Raw genomic sequence first — 20584 nt, forward strand, 5'->3', positions numbered from 1 at the left:
CATTTCCCTCTCTGCTTTCCCCTTGGGTTCCAGGCTTGCTAGATCTCTCCTTCCCAGGGTAGGGAGCAGGCTCATCTGGCTCCTAAAGTCTGAGCTTCTCTGAGACTGCCCATGGACCCCGTCCTACCACTGAGTTGTCCCCTCTTCCCATGTGTACGGACACCATGTAACACATGAGACCAGTCCTCACCCCGTCTACAAGGGAGTCAGTTTATTCCTAAACACTTCAGCTTCCCTACTTTTTCTGAAGCTAAAATGGAGAGCCAAGGTGTGGGAATGGAGGACGTTATGGGAAGTGACTCCATGTGCTGGGTGGGAACCCAGTACCTACCAGGGCGGTGCCCACAGAAGGGCTTCTGGTGCCGACATCTCCATGAGCTTCGCTTCCTTCTCTCCCCTGCAGGACACCGGCCATGATAGGCTGCTCGTTCGTGGTCAACAGGAAGTTCTTTGGTGAAATCGGTCTTCTGGACCCTGGGATGGATGTGTATGGAGGAGAAAATATCGAACTTGGAATCAAGGTTTGTGACATGGTGTTCGTGTTTGTGAGCATAGCTGCTTAGTCATCCTTAAGGTGCATCCAAAGCTTCTTACAGTGGATGGATAACACATTCATGTGCCTCACCCCCGTCCTGGGGGGAGGCTTGAACAGCGTCAGCTCCTCCTTAGATGGGGACTCTGGGCTCTCCTCTCGCTGAGGTTGACTGATCTGTTTCCTGCTTTGGAGACCCACTCTGGACATTGGCCAGAGAGTTTTTTCTCTCCTTAAGCTTTCCTTAAAATTAAAGGGTCTCCTTAGATTAATATTTCCATCCCATGTATTTGGATGGTCCTTGCACATCATAGACCATAAAATGCCAGAGGAGGGAAACATGTTCCAGGACCCTCCCTTTTCTCAGAAATTAATGGGGCGGGGGGGTGGGTGATGCAAGAGGGGGGCCCCAGCCCTAGTCAGCTCCCCTGTGACAGATTTTAATATCCTGGGTTCTGCTTAAGATTTTGTTAAAAAATTCCACTGTGAAAAAATAAAAGTTGGAAACCATCGGTGCATTCCAACTTCTTCACTTTGGACTTAAGATAAATGAATCTCAGCAAAGGATGGCAGAGATGGGGAGATTTATTAGTACCCTGTGACCAAGATTCTTTGCTTGAACAAACTTAACTTTATTCAGTCTCCTGTACCCGTCTGTGTACTTCCTTATAAAATCCAGTTTTAGCAAGAACCCTGAGAAGTCATTTTAGCAAGAACCCCTCACTCTTGATAGCTGATCATGCTCAAGATATGACCAGGTTTCCAGGCCTCCACCATCCCCCAGGTGATGCCTGCTCTCCCTGGCCTGTCTTTAGCAAGAATCCAGATAGGTCGGTTTAGCCAAAATCCCCCTCACCCCTGATGTTTCCTCTTAGTAGTCTCCGTCCACCAACCCTACATGGCTCCTTGGCTATAAATTCCCACCTGCTCATGCTGCCTTCTGAGTTGAGCCCAATCCCTTCTCCTTACTGTTCTTGCAGTGGTCCCTGTACCTATCACAGTGATCCTAAATAATGTCCGCCTCACTGTGCCTTAACAAGCATCATTGAATAATTTTTTTCTTTAACATTGGCAGCCACTTGGACTTGCTTCCCCCACCAGAGTGTCTTCCCCTGTGCCAGCAGTTCTCAACCTGTGGGTGGCGACCCCTTTGTAACAATGAAAATATATCGCAGCTTTAGGAAGGTTGAGAACCACTGCCCTATGCTGTGATGATGCCGGAGGGGACCCTAGGCTGGGATCCCTGTGTCCGCTACTTCCTGTACTGAATCTTTGTGTATTTGGGCTGTTGGGAAGCAGGCTTGTTGGAGAAACTCAGGGCACCACAGTGAGGTTGAAAGGTCATCGAATTTCTTCTGTCCTTCTTTACTGGATTCTGGCTTCTATTCTACGTAGGCAGGTACTCGGTGCAGAACCCTTCCCCCAGTCAAAGCCAAGCCTGGTCTCTGCAACCAATGTCACTGGCTTATGCCTGGGTTCTGTTTAAGATTTCATCCAAAAACTTCTCCAAAACTTTAAGGTGCCCCATTGGCCCATCTGCACTTGAGCTCTCTGTGTGGCATGAAAGGCTTTGTGCCCCCATCATGTCCAAGCTGGATGAGTGAAGGGGACCATGGGGAGCATCCCTGGATCCTAAAATCCTTCCCTTTTGAAGACTGCAGACTTCTTCCTGGGTTTTCTACTCCAGGCTGGGTTCTTTCCTCACGGGGATTTGCACGGAGATTCTTTGTGAAGCCCAGCAACTCAAAAGCCCCTGCATCACAGCTAACATGGTACCGTTCATCCTTTTTGAATTCAATTGAAGTTAAAGATCTGGGCTCAGCATGTCGATCCTTGGCCTACAACTTACATTTCCACCCTGCTCCCTTCTCCTCATTCCTCCTGGGCCTTCCTGCTTCTTTTTTCCTTAGCAAGGAAAAAATTCCTAACATACAACATAATTTACTTATTTTTAATGTGTATTGTTTTGCTCTCTTCTCAGTAGAGTGCAAGCTCTGTGGGGCTCAGATCTTTGTTTTATTCCCTGTTGTATCCGAAGCATACAGAACCATACCTGGTATAGGGCTCAGGGGTCTTGCTTAGATGAATGAGGGAACGGCTGTCTTGGGAACCCATCATTAGGAGACGCGATGGAGCTGGGTGAGGTAGCTAAGTGGAATTGGAACCATATGACGGCCGAGTAGGAGGTGACGAGGTACGAGTCTCAACAGCTTGTTCCTAGTACTTATCTGAGAAAGGAGAAGAAGGAAGCCCTGCCTGGACAGAGTTGAGCTTTACTTGTTATTCATTTTATTTTGAACACAAAAGAGACTTGAATGTCTCTGTATGCTGTAAGCAGGGAACCACTCAAGGGCACAACGTTGCCGGCAGAGGAGTGGGCAGTGTGAAGGGAGCAGCACAGGTGGAGGGATTAATGGAGACAGAGGAGCCCTCCCAGCTGTGATTGGCTCTGAGGACAACTGAGGCTGTGACAGCAGAGCCCATCCTTGAGGCTCACTCGGGAGAAGAGGTTTGCCTCCCCATGCTCACAAAGACATTTGTATTTTTTTGTATGATTGTAGATTGATTTTTATAGCTTTCTTGAGATATTATTGACATAGAAAAATGGCTTTTTTTTTGCAGTCTTTTTTTTTTGGCCGGGGCTAGGTTTGAACCCGCCACCTCCAGCATATGGGGCTGGTGCCCTATTCCTTTGAGCCACAGGCACCACCCGAAACATGGCATATATTTAAGGTGGACAATGTGCTGTTTTGCTATCCATGTCCTTTATGAAATTATCACCCCCATCAAGCTGACATGTCCATTACCTCTATCTACTTACCACTGTACGTGTAGAAGAGTAGATTAGAATATTTCATCTAAGATCAATCATCTCAGCAAATTAAAAATGTACAAAGTGGTGGCTCACACCAGTAACCCCAGCTACTTGGAAGGCCCAGGTAAGAGGATTGCCTGAGGCCAGGAGTTCAAGACCAACCTTGGAAACACCTGTCTCCACAAAGAAAAAAAAAAAATTAGCCAGGCATAGTGGTGCATGCTTGTAGCTACTTGGGAGGCTGAGGCAGGAGGCAGCAGTGAGCTATGATCCATGCTACTGTACTCCAGCCTGAGCAACTGAGTAAGATCCAGTCTCTAAAAAAAGAAAAAGCAATACCACATCATTGACTATGGCCACCATGCTATACATTAGATCTCCAGAAGTAATGTTCACCTTACTTTGCAGCAACCTGACAGGAAAGGTCTGAATGGGAGGGTGGTGATGCTGGTAACTTGCTGGCAGGTAGGCAGGATGGTATAACTCTCCCTTCCCTTCCCCACCTACAGCACAGCCCTGTGCACCGAGGCCCCTGCTCACCAGCTGAAGGGCTCCCTAACCTCTCCCCTCACTCCTTTTTGAGTGGCTAGAGGACGGTCTGTCACCAGTGGTTGCACCCTGGCTTTGCCTTCTCCATGACAGTTCAGCTCCACCGGCTGCTCAGGACATGACTTTAGTAGACTGTCAGATGCATCTGGGGCATGGATGTCACGCTCCAGGGATTACCTGCTCTGATTGTTCTCCCAGGCATTCAGCACCTGTGCTGGAGATGTGGGGATGCTGTTGCCTCTTATCTCCCATGACAACATTGTCCTGAAAGCTATACTTGACTCTTGAAATAAGCCTGGGTTTTCTGCTATTTTTTTTTTTTTTTTAATAGCAACAGGGTCTCCCTCTGTCACCCAGGCTGTGGACCACAGTGGCATGATCATAGGTCACTGTAGGCTGGAACTCCTGGGCTCAAGCCTCCCAACCTGCCAATTTTTAAAATGAGAATTGAGCACTGTTGATTCTAGGAAGGCCAAAGCCTGGGTTCAGGGTCCGAATTTTATTCTATGGTTCTCGTGATGTGGTCCCCAACCAACAGCATCAGCATCACTTGGGAACTTGTTGCAAATGCCTCATCCCAGACCTTCTGAGTCAGAAACTCTGGCCTGGGGTCCAGCCCCCTGTATTTAACAAGCCCACCAGGTGATTCTATTATGTGCCCTTGCTGGCGGAGCCACTGGTCTATATGTGGGCTCAGTAAATACATGCCTTTATCAGAAAGGAGTCCAGGCAAGACCCTTCCTCTTTTCAGACTGTCTTCCTTTCTCCTTACTGCAGCCCCCACAGGCTGGCCCCTTAGGCCCCAGCCTCTACTGCCTCATTAACTTCACAGCCAGGGGTCTTAGCCAGGTGACTGCAGGTTCCTGGTGACAGGGCTCCCTTTTAAATGCAAGAATATGTGTGAGGTGCTTTGCCTTGACTGACTGTCCCTCCTTCCCTTCTTTCATTTTGTGCTATTTTATACTGTTCAGAGTACAAATTAGCTGAATAATAAATTGCAATCTGCAATCATCCCTACTGCTTGAAAAAAATTAGAGCTTAATGTAAGCGTGTACAAACACACATAATTTTCATGTCGTGTCCACACATGCATTTACAAGTGCAAATGTACCTATAAGGAGTGACATAAAATCCTATGCTTTAGTTAAATGGGAACAATGTAATATGAGAACGCTGTCTTTTCTGGGCGATTTTTTTTCCACCAAAAAATAGGTGCGTCTATAATCTTTCTAACTAGTCTCTGAAATTTTCTTTTGTTGCTTTTTAATTCCGTCCTCAGTAAGTAAAGCTCGGCCATGAAAAAAGAAAGTCTCACCGTGGTTCCGGGGAAAACAAAAGAATAGCGTGGTTGAATCTAAGGCTGTTGCTTGGATAAAAGCCAGCTTGCCTGTGACCAAAACAATCGATATAGTAAAGGGGGGGAAAGATTTCCAGAACTGAGAAAATAAATGAGATTAGAAATGGAAAGGTTTCATCTTGTAACATTGATCAGAAACTATTAACAAGGCATATTATAGTAACATGTCTAAATGTTAGGAGAAAAAAGAATTCTCCAGAGAGCGAAGGATAGGTAGATGCCTTTTAAATGAAGCAAAATGAGATGGTTTCAGACTTGTCCGATGTATCAGTCAGTTTGAGAAGAAAAGGTCTTCTCTTCTTCTGAACCCTTGTATAAAAAAGGCTTATACCCCAGACTGTGGAGCCCTTTGGGGCAACTGTACTTAAAGGGAGATGATGGAAAGATACTCTCAGATCCTTGAACTGTCAGAAAATGTCTTAGCTTCACGTGGAACCCCAAGGACTGACTAAAAGGCAGAATTCCTGTGTGTGTGCATTGTAGCTAAAATATTTATGAGCCCGTGAGCCTGTGAGAGGGTTTGGGGGTGCTCAGTATGATAACCTGCTCACTGCTCCAGCCCTGACCTAGGGGCTCCAAGGTATGGCCTTGCAGGGGGTCTGTTTGCTGGGTCCCCCGGGCTCTGTGACAGTCACTAGTAGGGAATTCAGACTGTAAGTCCATCTTGGCTGGGCTGTGTCATGGCAAATCACAGGCAAAGGACAGGTGTCTTTTAATGTGCATGGGGTAAAAATAACTTTCTCGAAAAGCAGAGGTTAACCCAGGTGCCTTAACTGCTGACTGGGTAGCTCATGGTGCCTCTGAATACTCCATTTCTCTGAGGACCTGAGATGCCATTTCCAGGATTCAGATGAGCCCATGGTTGGCACCTGCCCCCTGGCCTGGCTCGGCCCGTTTATGCTCAGAGTGCTGAAGAACTATAGGCCCTTCCACAGACTCAGGAATCAACATAGCAGTAGATTTGAAGTCTTACTTCCCTCACAGAGGTTGTAGACCTCTGGAGTGGCCAGAGCCCCAGGCCCTCAGGCAAACATGTCATCCCCCTCTCACATTGGTCTCTTGGCCCCATCTCTTGTTCTTAGTTCCCTCCCCTCTGTAGGTAGGGACAAGGTAGATGACAAGGCCTTCTGACTGCTGTCCTATCCCCACCCCAGCTCCTCCTCCTTGGTTCTAGGGATTCATCACCTGGCTTCTGGGGTAACCAGGAAGATTGCCCTGCCCTCTCCAGACCTTGGCAATAAGAGCCCCAATGTCAAGAGGCCTCCCATGAACTTCATCTTGCATTTGGGATACTGGGGCTCAGTTGCACTGTGTCTATTGAATGTTGTGACTTGAATAATTGTCATTCCCAAAGGGAACCAGACCATCAATTCTGTTTTGTTTTCTTTTTTTTTTCTTTTTAGAGACAGAATCTCACTTCATCACCCTTGGAGGAGTGCTGTGGCGTTACAGCTCCCAGCAACCTCCAACTCCTGGGCTTAAGCGATTCTCTTGCCTCAGCCTCCTGAGTAGCTGGGACTACAAGTGCCTGCCAGAATGCCTGGCTATTTTTTTGTTGCAGTTTGGCTGAGGCCACGTTCAAACCCACCCCCCTTGGTATATGGGGCCGGTGCCCTACCCGCTGAGCCACAGGCGCTGCCCTGTTTTGTTTTCTTTATCCTTAGATTGCACAAATCTTTGGTTCTCCCTTCTGCTGCTGGCATTGGCCACGGTTTGATCCAGAGCCTGGGCTCAAGGAGGACATCTTTGGCTGTGTGAATGTCTTCATAGTACAGAGTTAGAATGTACCTGTGACGTTGTTGGAGCAAAGTTGCTGGTCTTATTCGTGATTAGAGTGGGCCTTGAGATTTCATAGACCAGTCTTTAATGAAGGTGCACACATTATAGGTGCACCAACAGCACAAGTGAACACTTTTGATGGTAAAGAAGACTTGGTGAATGCCACTTCTGGTGGGCACACCACAGTTGACAGATGGGCCTCTATCTCCGTGAAATTTATGGTCACCCATGCCATTTATCATCTATACCATATCAAATTTATCATTTGATACCATTTATCAAACAGATAATTAGCAACACAATGAATGTAAAAAGACAGGATAGGGTGATGCTATGGGAAAATATGGCAAGGAAATACAACCTTGTCTAGAGGGTAAGGAAGAGCCTAAGGAGATGTTTAAGACTTTAAGTAGTACCTACCTATCTACCTACCTAGCTTATCTATCAACTGTCTACCTACCTACCTTGCGTGTATTGATCTCATTTGGAGTTCTGAGAAGGAAGAGGTTTCCTAGGAACAGGAGAAGAGGGGACAGTCCAGAAGCCCAGAGAAAAATAACAAAGCAGGTGTGGAAGGGGCAGCTGGAAAGGGAATGAGCTGAGCGAGTAGTTTATGTCAAACGAGAGCAGAACATAAGCAGTGGGCGTGGAGAGGAGGTGATTGATGAGGGTGCCGTGTGGGAGGTGTGCTGGGTAGAACATGGTGGTCCACTGAACCAGAGAGAGAATGGGAAGAGACTACTCAGGATGCCCCCTGGGTTTCCCAGCCTGGAGGAGGTCTGTGGGTGGGGCGCGAGGAGTTCTGTTTTCGAAATGCTGAGTCTGAGAAGTAGCAGTCCCTTGCGATCTGGCAGTGAGATGTCAGGGGAATGGGGGATTAACATGGATGCCAGCCAAGAGCAGGATTTGGTAGCAGGGTTCCAGGAGAAGTGGCAGGTGTTCATTCACCATTCCCCTCTGGGCTCTGCAGGGCCTGCGTGCTTAGGGTTAGGGCTGACTTAAAGGTGAAGGGCGTGGTGATTCCTCTCACACAGTTGCTGTATGTGCTACACCTAAAGTGTTAAAGAGTTAAGAAAGTAGGATTTGTAAAAATTGATCCCTGTTTATCATCTTTGTCCTTTGAAAGATTTTGGGGAAAAAAAAACTTGTTTATCAAAATGTTTACAATTGGCCAGGGTGTGGTAGCTCACACCTGTAGTCCTAGCACTCTGGGAAGCCAAGGTGGGTGGATTGCTTGAGCTCAGGAGTTCAAGACCAGCCTAAGCAAGAGCAAGACCCCCATCTCTAAAAATAGAGAAAACAAACAAACAAACAGGTATTGTGGTGGGCGCCGGTAGTCCCAGCTACTCCAGCTAGGACAAGAGGATCACTGGAGCCCAGGAGTTTGAGGTTGCGTTGAGCTTATGACACCATGGCACTCTACTCAGGGTGACAGAGTGAGACTCTGTCTCAAAAAAAAAATGTTCACACCTTTGATGTCTCTGCTCCATACTCCAATTTCAGGCCTGTACGTGGGTTTCCTACCTTCTCATCCAGCCCTGTGGCGTTCACCTGTTTACCTCCAGGCACTTCCCAGGTAGACATGGTGAGGCCCACTTGGCCCCCCACTAGCACCACAGCCAATGAGCCTCTACCTGTAAAGACTTCTCTACAAGGGCACCTTCGTCATTTTGCTTTCACTGCTACACACACTCAGCCTCGGTGCAGAACAGTGTTTAACTGCAGCAGTCCCCACCCTTTTGGTGCTACAGACCAGTTTCATGGAAGACAGTGGCTTAGGGGTGATTCAAGTGACATCTCCACCTCAGATCATGAGGCATTAGATTTTCATAAGGAGCACACAACTTAGATCCCTCACATGGGCAGTTTACAGTAGGGTTCATGATCCTATGAGAATCTAATGCTGCCATACAGCTGATTGGAGGTGGAGCTGAGGAGGTGATAGGAGTGATGGGAGTGGCTGTAAATACAGATGAAGCTTTGCCCACTCGCCCACCACTCACCTGCGCTGTGCAGCCTGGTTCCTAATGGTTTATCAGTCCCTGGCCTGGGAGCTGGAGACTGCAGTCTTATTGCACACAGAATGAGCAGAGGGGAGTTGATTTAAACAGAGTCGCTAACATTAGATAGCAGGTCCATTTTGCTATCTTTACTAAAATGTATCTTCCTCCCCTTAAAGAAGAATAGCAGACTAATTAATACATGTAAAAAGCTGAAAACATGCATACATGCATGTATACACACATGCGCCCACCCACAACCATGGCAAACACTCTTTCCTACAAAACCTTCCGAAGGCTAAACAGGAATGCGATGTCAGTTATAGAATAAAACGGCTTCTTTTTATAGACTTTCTAAAATTCTGTAACGTTAGATTTTATACAGGCTGGAAATTCTATCCTGAGTAGATAAAAGTTTAGAATATTTTATCGCTTCCTGTTTTCTTCTCTCTCCAAACAAATTGGGAAATGAAGAATTCAGTCATTACACTTTATGCTAATTTCTTTTATTTTAATTCAACATTTTATTATGGAAAACTCAAAACATACCCCAAAATAGAAGAGTATAATGAATCCAAATGTACTGATCTTTCAACTTTAACTAATATTAACATTTTGCTGGGTTTTTTTTTTTTCAGTGACTGTTCACTGGCTTTTTAAAAGCAGATCCCCAGACATCACATCATTCTATCTATAAATATTTAAAGTGCGTTGGTAACATAAAAAGACTTTCTAAAAACATAGTCTCAACATAAAGTGACACTTAGCAAAATCCAATAACCAGTCTATGTCTTCTCAAAATATTTCTCAAATTTCTGTCATAATCTCTCAAAAAATACATATTTTTTTTACAGTTGACTTATTCAAATAAGAATCCAAACAAGCCCACACCTTGCATTTGTGAGGTATGTCTTATCTGTGACATTTCCTTCACCTTGGTTATTTTCATGTCACTCATTTGTTGAAGAAGCCAAGTCATTTGTCCTATGCAATTTTACACAATGTGGATTGGGCACATTGATGCCTCTTGATGTCTTTGACATGTTTTTTGAATCTCCATTTTCTCTGAACCGTGGTTCGATCTAGAAGGCTAATTAGACTTTCCTCTCCCCCTTTTTGGAGAGAATACTTTAGATGGTGCTAGGAACTTCGTATCACATGACCTCAGGAGATACAGACTGTCTGGTTATCTCACTTTTAGGGATGTTAAGATTCAACACTAGCTTCAGGTGTCAGCCTGATTGATTCATTATAAAGTTCGCCATCAATCTTTCACCTAATTAATGGCTTTAGCAGTCACTGATGAACGTTGCCTACATCCATTATTTCATTAGGGCCTACGAAGTGGTGAATTTTAGATTATACGTTCATTCTGCATTTATGAGCTGTAATTCTTCTGTTAAAAAGAACTTCCCCTCCCCAACTGTTTGAATACTCTGAAATACAATGCAAAGAAGACAGGAAAGATAAATGCTTGATTCCTTCTTTTTATTTAAACATTTTTAGAATAACGAATTGTGGCAACCTCCAAAGAGAACCAATCATGTTTTCTTCTTTTTTTAATTCATTTTTAGCCCATTGTGTATTGTGTTTTTATTAAGGCATAATTTAAAAGACTCAAATGCATAGATAGTCTTCAGCCTGATGAATTTCAGTTATAAACGCCTTTATAATCACCTCCCAAAACATGATAATTGAACATTCGCATTGCCTGAGAAGATCCTCTTTCACCTTTTTCCTGTCTGTTCTTCCCTCCTCCTCTCCTCCCTCCCACTCCCAACAACCATGTTCTGATTTTTATCATTGTTGATGACTTGTTTCTGTTCTGGAATCCCGCCTGGATGGAATCACACCTGATATACTCTCTGTCATCCCGTGCCCTTCAACTAAAGGGTGTTGTGGAATTTCTTCATCTTGTTGTGTGTATCAGCTGCTCAGTCTTTGTTATTGCTGAGAAGTATTCCATCGTGTTTAATCGCCTTCCTTCTGAGGGATCCTTGGGCTGTTTCTAACTTGGGACCCTTAGGAGCATTCGTGTAAATGTCTTTTTTGGACATGTTTTGATTTACCTTTGATATCTAAGAATGAAATAGCTGGAATATATAGAAGATACCTTTCAACCTTTTAAGGAAAGCAGGGATTCAAAGTATACCATTTTTCACTCGTACCAATCCTGTGTAAGAGTTACAGGCATTCCTGTCTTTGGCAGTACTTGGTATTGTCAGAATTTATTTTAACAAATCTAGTAGGTTCTTTTCTACTGCATGGCACACCCAAAGGACACTTCTATTTATTAGTTAATTGATTTTCATTGATACATAATGGATGTATATATTTGGGGGGTATATGTAATCATTTAATACACTGATGTAATTTGCAAAGATCAAATCGGTATAGTTGAGATATCTGTCACCATAAATATTTGTCTTTTCTTTAGCCTAGAAACATTCAAATTATTCTTTTTTATCTGTTTTGAAATCTACAATAGATTATTGTAAATTACAGTTACCCTACTGATCTATCAAACACATCTTATTTCTATCAAACTGCATAATTTTACTCATACATGAATCTCTATTTACCCCTGTCTCTCTCATCCTTTGAAGCGGCACCTAAGTGTGGTTTTAATTTGTATTTCCTTGATGACTAATGAACACCTTTACTTAATGAGTATAGATAATTAGTATATCTACTTTTGCCCATTTTTAAACAGTGAGTTGCTTTATTTCATTATTGATTTGTAGGGGCCCCTTAAACGTATTCTGGATGCTATTTCCTTTTCACATATGTGTAGTGTGAATATCGTTCTGCAGTCTGTGGTTTGCATATTCATTTTCTTCTGTTTTCTTCTGGCAGCTTTATGATTCTTTTACATTCAGATCTATGATCCATGCAGGCCCGAAAGAGAACATCTGAGAATTTCTTGAGGTAGGCGATACTTATTAGGACTGGGCACAAGAAAACTCCACTAAAAATTTAAGAAAAAATTGATAAATTGGACTTCATCACAATTTGAATTTCAGCTCATCAAAACATCTCACTAACAAATGAATAGGCGAGTGCATTCACAGTGCCTGGGTCTGACAAAGGAATCTTATCCAGATTATAAGTGAGGAATTCTAAAAGCCAGAGCAAAACATGGCAGTAACCTTGGGCTGCACCTGTGGCTCAAAGAAGTAGGGCGCTGGCCCCATTTGCCAGAGGTGGTGAGTTCAAAACCAGCCCTGGCCAAAAACTAAAAAACTAAAAAAAAAAAAAAATGGCAGCAACTGAAACTAGGTGATACCAATTATTTTAGAAAGAACATAAATGATTATTTTATACTAGTATCTCCAATTCAAGTTTGCGATTATAAACTTGTGATTCACTTCTTTTACTTTACATTTACCTTTCACTGAATGTTTTGATTTTTTTGACATAATTTCTTACTTGCTTTATCCTATAATATACGTTTACAATAAATAATAGTTTTGAAATAAGAATACTAACAAGTTGACTGAATGAAGTTTCATATTTCTTCGTATTTGTTTTGCCCTTAGGATACATTCCGTTAGGAGTGTATAATGAACACATTTTAAATTATTTGAAATAATTTTCTCTGGGTGGTTATGCCATCTCTCTGTGATTTAGAATGTTAGAGCTGTATGGCATTGAATTACACTCACTATTTCTTTTTTCTTTTACTGAGATTACAAGTCAATTGACTAAATTCAGTTGACCTATAGTTTTAGAATTTTTTAGACAGTGTTGTGTCTAAATGTGTACCAAACACTCTCTGTTTTTAGGGCGATTTCTATCCAGTACCCGCTGGGCTTTTGGTACTATAATGCCCAGTAACCCATATAGCCAGAGAAGCTGCATATTGGACTTCTGCTTACCACGGATTTGTTTTCTGTGTAAATCTGAGTCCACCTTTGCTTTATCTGAGCTCATGTATTTGATATGCAGGAAGCTCTAGGATGCTATTACTACAGCACTGGGGGAAAAAAATCCAAGGACTTCCAGGTTTATAAGGGAAGAAACAACTCTCCACCCTCCTCCCCAATATTATCTTATTGATTGTCAAAGATAAATTAAATCCTTGTATACCAAAGCTGAGACAGAAAGGAGAACTATCCCAAATAGGGAAAAGATGGCTTCTAAAATTCTAAAAATGGGAAGAGAATATGAAGAAGCACCTTCACTGTCACCCGTTAGCACGTGGAGGTGGCAGGGGATGAAACAGACAACAGGGTGGAGAGGGCACCATAGGCTGGGCCTGCCTTGTCCTTCACCGAGAAGCACTTTTCTGCATCACAGTTATTCCACCCAGAGTACTTAGCAGAAGAAGGCACAACTTCATGGGCACTAAGTTTGACAACAGGTTCACAAATGTCCTTATATTTAAAGGAGAGGAAAGGAAAAGCACTTGAAACTAATGCCTATTGTTGATTGGCACTAACCTTGTGCCTTTAAGACCAGCCTGGGCAGCATAGTGAGATCCTGTGTCTACAAAAAACAAAAAAGTCATCTAGGTGTGGTGATTGCACAATAGGAATCCCAGCTACTTGGGAAGCTGAGAAGGGAGGATCACTTGAGCCCAGGAGTTTAAGGTTATAGTGAGTGATGATTGTGCCACTGCATGCCAGCCTGGGTGTCAAAAGCAAGACCCTGTCTCTAAAGAAGTAGAAATAAATAAATAATGATAATGAGGTTCTATGAAGCTTGCCACCTATTACTTGGAATATTTATTTGTCCAGAGCTCTTTATCCTTCCACCCTCAGGATAATGATGGCAGTGCTGCAGATGGGCAGGGATGTGGGCCTATAGTCAGTGCTTAGGGGTTCCTTGTCTATAATACACATCAGAAAACAATTCACTTATAGTAGATGCGATGTTCATGATCCTTATATAGACAGACACGCAGATAGATATCGTGCTCCTACATATATTTCATGTAATACACCATCTCATATGTAGAGAACTGTAGTTATGTGATACACAAAAAATGTGTGTGAAACAGCATGAAATTGGATTTCCTCATCCATAAATTGTGTTATATTTATGTCTAAGCTATAGTTCAAGGAAGGGAACTGCAATGTTGATATTTTTCTAAATGGTGTCTAATGTATTTCTATTAAGGGGAGATATATTTGCTGTGCTGAAATGTATTATCATAATAGCCAAGCCATTTACTCCACCCCTGGAAAATCGGGTGGTATTCTGTTTGGAATTTCACTTGCCTGCTCCTCGCCTGCCGGGTCTATTGTAAATTATCGTAGGCATCTGTGAGTTATTTTATAGGAAGCATCCATCTATTTTTACAACTCCAAAAAGTCTGTCACTCTCATTCATCTCTCTGGGAATAAAGCAATAATTTGATTCTCTATAAATGTGAACCTGAATTTACACCGTCTTCTCCATTTGGGATGTTAGTGATGTGGGTGATTTATGGCCCTGTCTTTCTGGGGCAAGGGACTGGAAGGTGACATCCTGGTGTTCTGGTTGTTGTTTTCCACTGTTTCCTCTGTAAAAGGAATAGGACTTACCTGTCCCGGGGACTGTTTTGTTCCCTGTCCATGTAAGCTTGTTGAACACTGAACCATAAGAGACCTGCATCCCTGCCGCTGTGGATCTAGTAGCTGGACCCTGGGCACAACGATGTTCCCAGCCTTCAAGGCAACTGCTCACATTTTCAGGGTTTCAACAGGAAATTGGCTGCAGGTCTAGGGGCTTCTTGGGTGTTTGTAGCCTGTCGGGCAGGCCCAAGTTATCTATCTCTGGAATCTCATTTTTTTGCCCATTGAGTTGGGCTTGTCTAAGACATATCAATGTTTTATTCCCTTTTCCCTCGCAAGGATGCCAAGGTGGGACTGGGGGGAGGAGGGAAATGCTGTTTGTACTTAGAACTGTAGATGCCTCCAAGGCCAGAGAAGTGGGCAGTGGGAAGAGATTAAATTATCACTAAAATGAAGAGGTGGAAGGCATGTACAGGAAGGAATCAGGGATGGATTATGTAGCCAGAGAGTTGGAGAGCCAAGAAGATTAGAGGGAAATTATGGACTGGCCAAAGCAATGCAGAGAGCAGATCTGGACAAGCACCTGGGACAGGTGGGGTTGGTCTGGTGTCCAGGGCTGTCTTTCCCATGCATTCTGAAGCACAATGCCCAGGTGGGCTGGCTGCATTTAAATTCCTGCAGAATAGGGCAACTCATTACTCAGCTGTAGAACCCATGGAAGACTCTGAATTGATGCATGAAAGTGTCTCTGATTATCTCTTGTTCTAAGTCGAGATGTTTGTACTTGGGACTCCCCCTAATTGGAACCATTTGTCCTTGAACATCACTTCCTAAGTATTACACACGAGCCTAACTCAGCAAGAAAACTACTTATAACTATGGCCTTCATTATTGCAGAAGCTGTTACTTAAACCAGTTAATTTGGGATAAAGGCTAAATGGAAATACGGTCAATAGATTTGCCAATTTCGAGTCTCATCTTTGAAGCCACTGTCTACACATATATAAGGTCAGAAGATTAAGTTTGCGACTCATCCTAGAATAAGTGCTACATACCTCATTCCTGAATATCACTGTGGTCACCTTCAAAGTACTCCCCTTGGGAAGCTGTGCACTGATGCCAGCATCTAATTCACCCTTCAAAGCAATTTTGGAACTCTTTTTCTGGAATTGTCATCAGAGCTATCATTGTATGAAGTCTCACAATTAAGTCTGTGAACTTGTGCTAGAAAAAATGCTTCATACCTCATTGCTAAATATCACTACGGTCACCAGATGGCCAAGGGGAGTACGTTGAAGGTGAGCGTAGTGATATTTAGCACTGGGGTGTGTAGCATTTTTTCCCAGCATGAGTTCAAGAACTTAATCATCTGCCTTTATAGATGACGGCAGCTTCTTCCAGTGGACAGTCCCAGGAAGCCTCTGCTATACACAAAATGAAGTATCTCCCGTTTCACTTTCTGATAATTAATTTCCTTCCCTTTTGAAAATCTAAAAGGGAAACACATTGTGCATTTGACAACTTCATAAATTTTAACGTATTCGAGCTCAGAAATACAACTCTGTGTTTCCTTCATGTGAGAGAAATGGAAAGAATTAAAACTTCACATATTTTGGAAGCTTGCATTTGCACTTTTTGTCGCAACCTTTTTGGAGGCACATTCAGATTCCATTCCTCCTACAAGAACAACCATGTAGGGAATCAAAAGGTTCATTCTGTGGATGTAAAAGAGGCCAAGGGAATGTGCAGATTTCGGTAAAAATCTGTTGTTCCCTTTTTTATGCGTTTGCTCCCATTGGTTCCCCCCGCCCCGCCACCGTGTGCTCTTTTTTCACTCACCCATAAGACCAGCCATTTCTTAGAATGGTGATGAGAAATTTGGGCCTTTTGGGGAGGATGGTTATCAAGGGACAGTGTGAAGGGTGTCTGGGACAAGCTAGGGTGCACTGCCCAAGTCTGAGAACACCCAGGCAGTTTTGAGGCTTGCTCTGCAGGGCAGGAGGGTGTTCTGAGGATGTTCAGCCTACTTGACAAACCAGGGTGTTATGAGTGACTCCAGGAAAGCTGTTAAGATAGAAAGAGATCTATGCCCACACAGGAGGGGAAGAGGCAAGATTTCTTAGAATCAGATGCAGGAGGTATCAGATGAGTTCAAGGGGGCTGGTCAATGTTCCACTTCCAGCTAGATAACAAACCCAAACCAAATGGTTTAAAATAACAGCAATCATTTTATTCTCTCTCCTTTGCCTGAAGAATTCATACAGGAAATACTGAATTATGGGTTGAATTGGGTCTCCCTCTACCCCAGCAGATGTGCTAAAGTCTTAACTGCCAGTGCCTGTGAATGTGACCTATTTGTAAATAGTCTTGGCTGATGTCACCAAGTTGATGTGAGGTTACTAGTGCTGGCCCTAATCCAAGTGTGTGACTGGTGTCCTGATAAGAAGAGGGGAACACACAGACACACAGGGAGGATACCTTGTAACAACAGAGACAGAAATTGGAGTGATGTGGCCACAAGCCAAAGAATGCAAGGTCACCACCAGAGGTTAGGAAGAGGACGAGGAAGGTTCCTTCCTTATAGTTTTGAGAGGGAACTTGGCCTTACTGACACTTTGAGTTTGGACATCTCATCTCCAGGGCAATACACGTCTGTCATTTTTGGCTACCCTGAAGCTTGTAATACTTTAGCACAGCAGCCCTGGGAAACTAACACGGGGGGGGGACAGTCTATCTGCTCCCTGACATTGGGGCCTCAGCCAGGAAAACTTAAAAACAGCGATTGGAATCACCTAGTGTTCATCACCTGTCTTGTAGGTCACCTCCATGTGGCTTCCTTGTATGGGCTAATTGAGGCCCCTTCACCACATGGTGACTGGGTTCCAGGAGCAGGGGTCATCAAAAGAACCAGACAGAAATTGTATCACCTTTCATGATGTGAACACAGCCATAGCATAGCCATGGTATTAAAAGTTCAGCGGGAAGAAGGCAATTCAGAAAAATAAGCCTAAAAAGCCTTTTGGGGAGGTAGAGGTTTGATAATAAGAAACAAGGTTAAGAAACACTGAGTTTCACCAAGAAAGAACTAGTTTTTCCTGGAGGACAGGAAGCTGGAAGTTGAAATGTGGAACCAGAGGGCACATTGGGAAGTATTGAGGAAGGGACTAGCAAAGCCAAGAGGGACCAGGGACTCTGGGTGGTGGTGACAGTTATCAGGAATCACTCGCCATGTGTCAGCACTGTGCCTAGTGATTTGAGTGCTCACAGCAACAAGGTACTATAGGGAAACTGAGGCATGTGCACATTAAGTAATTGGCAGAGCCGTAATAAGAAGCCAACGTCTGGAGCCTGTGTGCTGTGCCAGTGTGCTCAGGGCTCACCATGTGCCTGGAGAGTGGGGCCTGAAAGGGGTAATTTGGGAGCATGAATCAGTAGAGGCGGGGAACCTGAGAGACAAGAGGAGGGCGGAGCTGGGAAGAGAGTAGGGTGTGATTAGGAAGAAAACAGAAAACCAGAAAGTTACACGAGAGAGAGGCAAGGAGCTGAGAGCCAGGCCAGCATAGAATGAATCTGCCTCAGAATTCCCGTGAAGTCCCTAATATGATTTCCATCCCTATAGCTACAGATAGGATGGAGCAGGCTTGGCTGGACAGCTGCAGGTAGATTCTGGCTGATCCATGCAAGACAGGCCTTTGCCACACCCAATCCCACTTACAAAGTAAATCTCTACTCCTCCTGACTTCCCCATCATCTGGACTAGAGTGCTGTGATGTCAGCTGAGCTCACAGCAACCTCAAACTCTTGGGCTCAAGTGCAACTCCTGCCTGAGCCTCCTGAGTAGCTGGGACCACAGACACCCCTACAGTGCCTAACTAGTTTTCTATTTTTAGTAGCTGGGACCTCAGGCACCCCCACAATGCCTGGCTACTTTTTCTATTTTTCTCGCTTTTGCTCAGGCTGGTCTTGAGCTGCTGAGCTCAAGGGATCCTCATGATCCTCCCACCTTGGCCTCCCGGGAGTGCCAGGATTACAGGCCTGAGCCCTGACATCTTTCTTGTCCTAAACTCATGATCTTTTCGGGAAGGAGTTTTGTGAGCATCTCTAATTTTTAAAAAAAAGTGCAAAATATTTCTCAGTCAAGCTACATATCTACAAAGAGCATAACGCTGTTTTATGCCACTGGGGGCAAATACTTCTCGCAGACCAGGTCTCTGTAACCTCAGTCTGTGCTGAGAAGGGGCTTTAGATGCCAGTCTCAAGGGCCCATCGCTGGAGGGGCAGCTTCTACCTCCAGCATGCACCCCCAAACAGATTGACTCTCCTTCATTCACCAGTGAAAACATGGGGAGACAGTGAAAGCTGCACCTTTGATGTTTTGGCTTTAAAAAAAATGGCTCTAATGTGTAATAATTGAAGCATTTCAAATTGGGAATGGAATTAAGATAATTGATTCTACGTGTTGCTGTCTCCGAGATGGTTCTTGCACACAGATTAGGTTTTGCTTCTGCCTCTGTCTCTCTGTCACTATTGGGAGTACATGGGGCCTGGAGCAATGGGGCAGGGGCAGTGCCACATTCTTCTCAGTCTCCCAGATTCATTATCCAGCCCTGTTGGAGGCACCTGAAAGTCTGTGTAGTATAAACAATGAAATATCTGTCGTCCAGCCCTATTGGAGGCACCTGAAAGTCTGTGTAGTATAAACAATGAAATATCTGTGCCTATGTCAGCTAGCCTGTGCAAGCTCACCTCCAGAGATAAGATGCTCACCACCGGCCAGGGGCTGTGGCCTACACCTGTAATCCCAGCCCTCTGGGAGGCTGAGGCAGGCAAAATCTCTTGAGCTTATGAGTTTGAGACTAGCCTGAGCAAGAGTGAGACCCCATCTCTAAAAATAGCCAGGCATTGTGGTGAATACCTATAGTCCCAGCTAATCAGGAGGCTGAGGCAAGAGGATTGCTTGAGCCCAAGAGTTTGAGGTTGCTGTGAGCTATGATGCCACAGCACTCAAATAAGGGTGACGAAGTGAGATTCCGTCTCAAAAATAAATAAATAATAAAAGATGCTAAGACATCTTTTATTAAAAGACACGGGAAACAGTGTCTCTCATAAACCAAGTACTGTGCCAAGTGGTCATTGCCTAATTTCATTCGTAGAGCTGCCCAGTGAGCCTCTATTATTATTATTATTATTATTATTGTACTACTATTATTGGCCCTACACAGGCTAGGAAGCTGAGTCACAGTGCTCACAAATGGAGGAGCCAGGTTTTGAACTCAAGTAGTGTGACTCCAGAATTTTAACTACCACACAGTACTGCCCTGCAAGTCAGTTCCCTTTAGCTTTATCACGTGTTCTGCTGGCTCTCCTCCAGGGGTGCCAGTTCTGATCACTGGATCTCTGTAGCACCAGTTCAAGTGTGTTTCCGCTCAACAATCCTTCAGATGACTGACCACAGTGGAGTCACCCTCAGCATCCACTCCCCCTTTGTGAAGTCCTCTTTCCTGTAGGGTAAAAGGTAAACAACCTAGTTCCTCACTGGCCTTGTAATGTCCAGTGTGGAACTTTGTCCAGAGCTTTGTCCTCTTCTGTTGCCCAGGAAAGAACATGGCCCTTCACATAGGGCCAAAAGCAGGGAAGGGGACAAGGGGTGTGTCCTGTCCTTTATTCTATGCTTAGATAAGAGTGATGGTGGTCCAGGCAAAAAGATACTATGAGCAGAGGAAAGAGAGAGGATTTGGCTAAAGGTCCTATAATGCTATGGACACAGAGGTGCTCATTATTCCTGTTACCTGGCAAAGAAACAACCAGTGAAGCTATGTTGAGATCTAATTCAGAGTTACCTTGAACCTGTCCACATTCTTCACCCTCAACCTTGGCTCACTCTTGAATGCTATGTATTTAAAGTTAAGGAAAATCTGAAATGGTGTCAACACTTTATTTATTCATTCTCTTGCTTATGTATTCAGTGTTTACAGAGCAAAAAAGCACACACTAGGTTTCCAGCAGACTACTAGGTTCTGGGGAATAGAAAGGTAAAGAAGTTGTAAGTTCTGT

The 20584-nt window shown here is 44.1% G+C and overlaps 1 protein-coding gene across 1 annotated transcript in view; it reads left to right on the plus strand.

The window, feature by feature from the left end:
* GALNT17 (polypeptide N-acetylgalactosaminyltransferase 17) overlaps positions 1 to 20584 on the plus strand; it is a 457848-nt gene that overhangs the window by 329283 nt on the left and 107981 nt on the right. Inside the window, exon 6 of the mRNA XM_003794210.2 lies at positions 404 to 521. Within this exon, the coding sequence (XP_003794258.1) occupies positions 404 to 521 (118 nt within the window). The remainder of the gene's footprint in view (positions 1 to 403; positions 522 to 20584) is intronic.

Source organism: Otolemur garnettii, unplaced genomic scaffold (genome assembly GCF_000181295.1).
Source record: "Otolemur garnettii isolate 467f Iridium unplaced genomic scaffold, OtoGar3 scaffold00077, whole genome shotgun sequence".
Classification (NCBI taxonomy): Eukaryota; Metazoa; Chordata; class Mammalia; order Primates; family Galagidae; genus Otolemur; species Otolemur garnettii.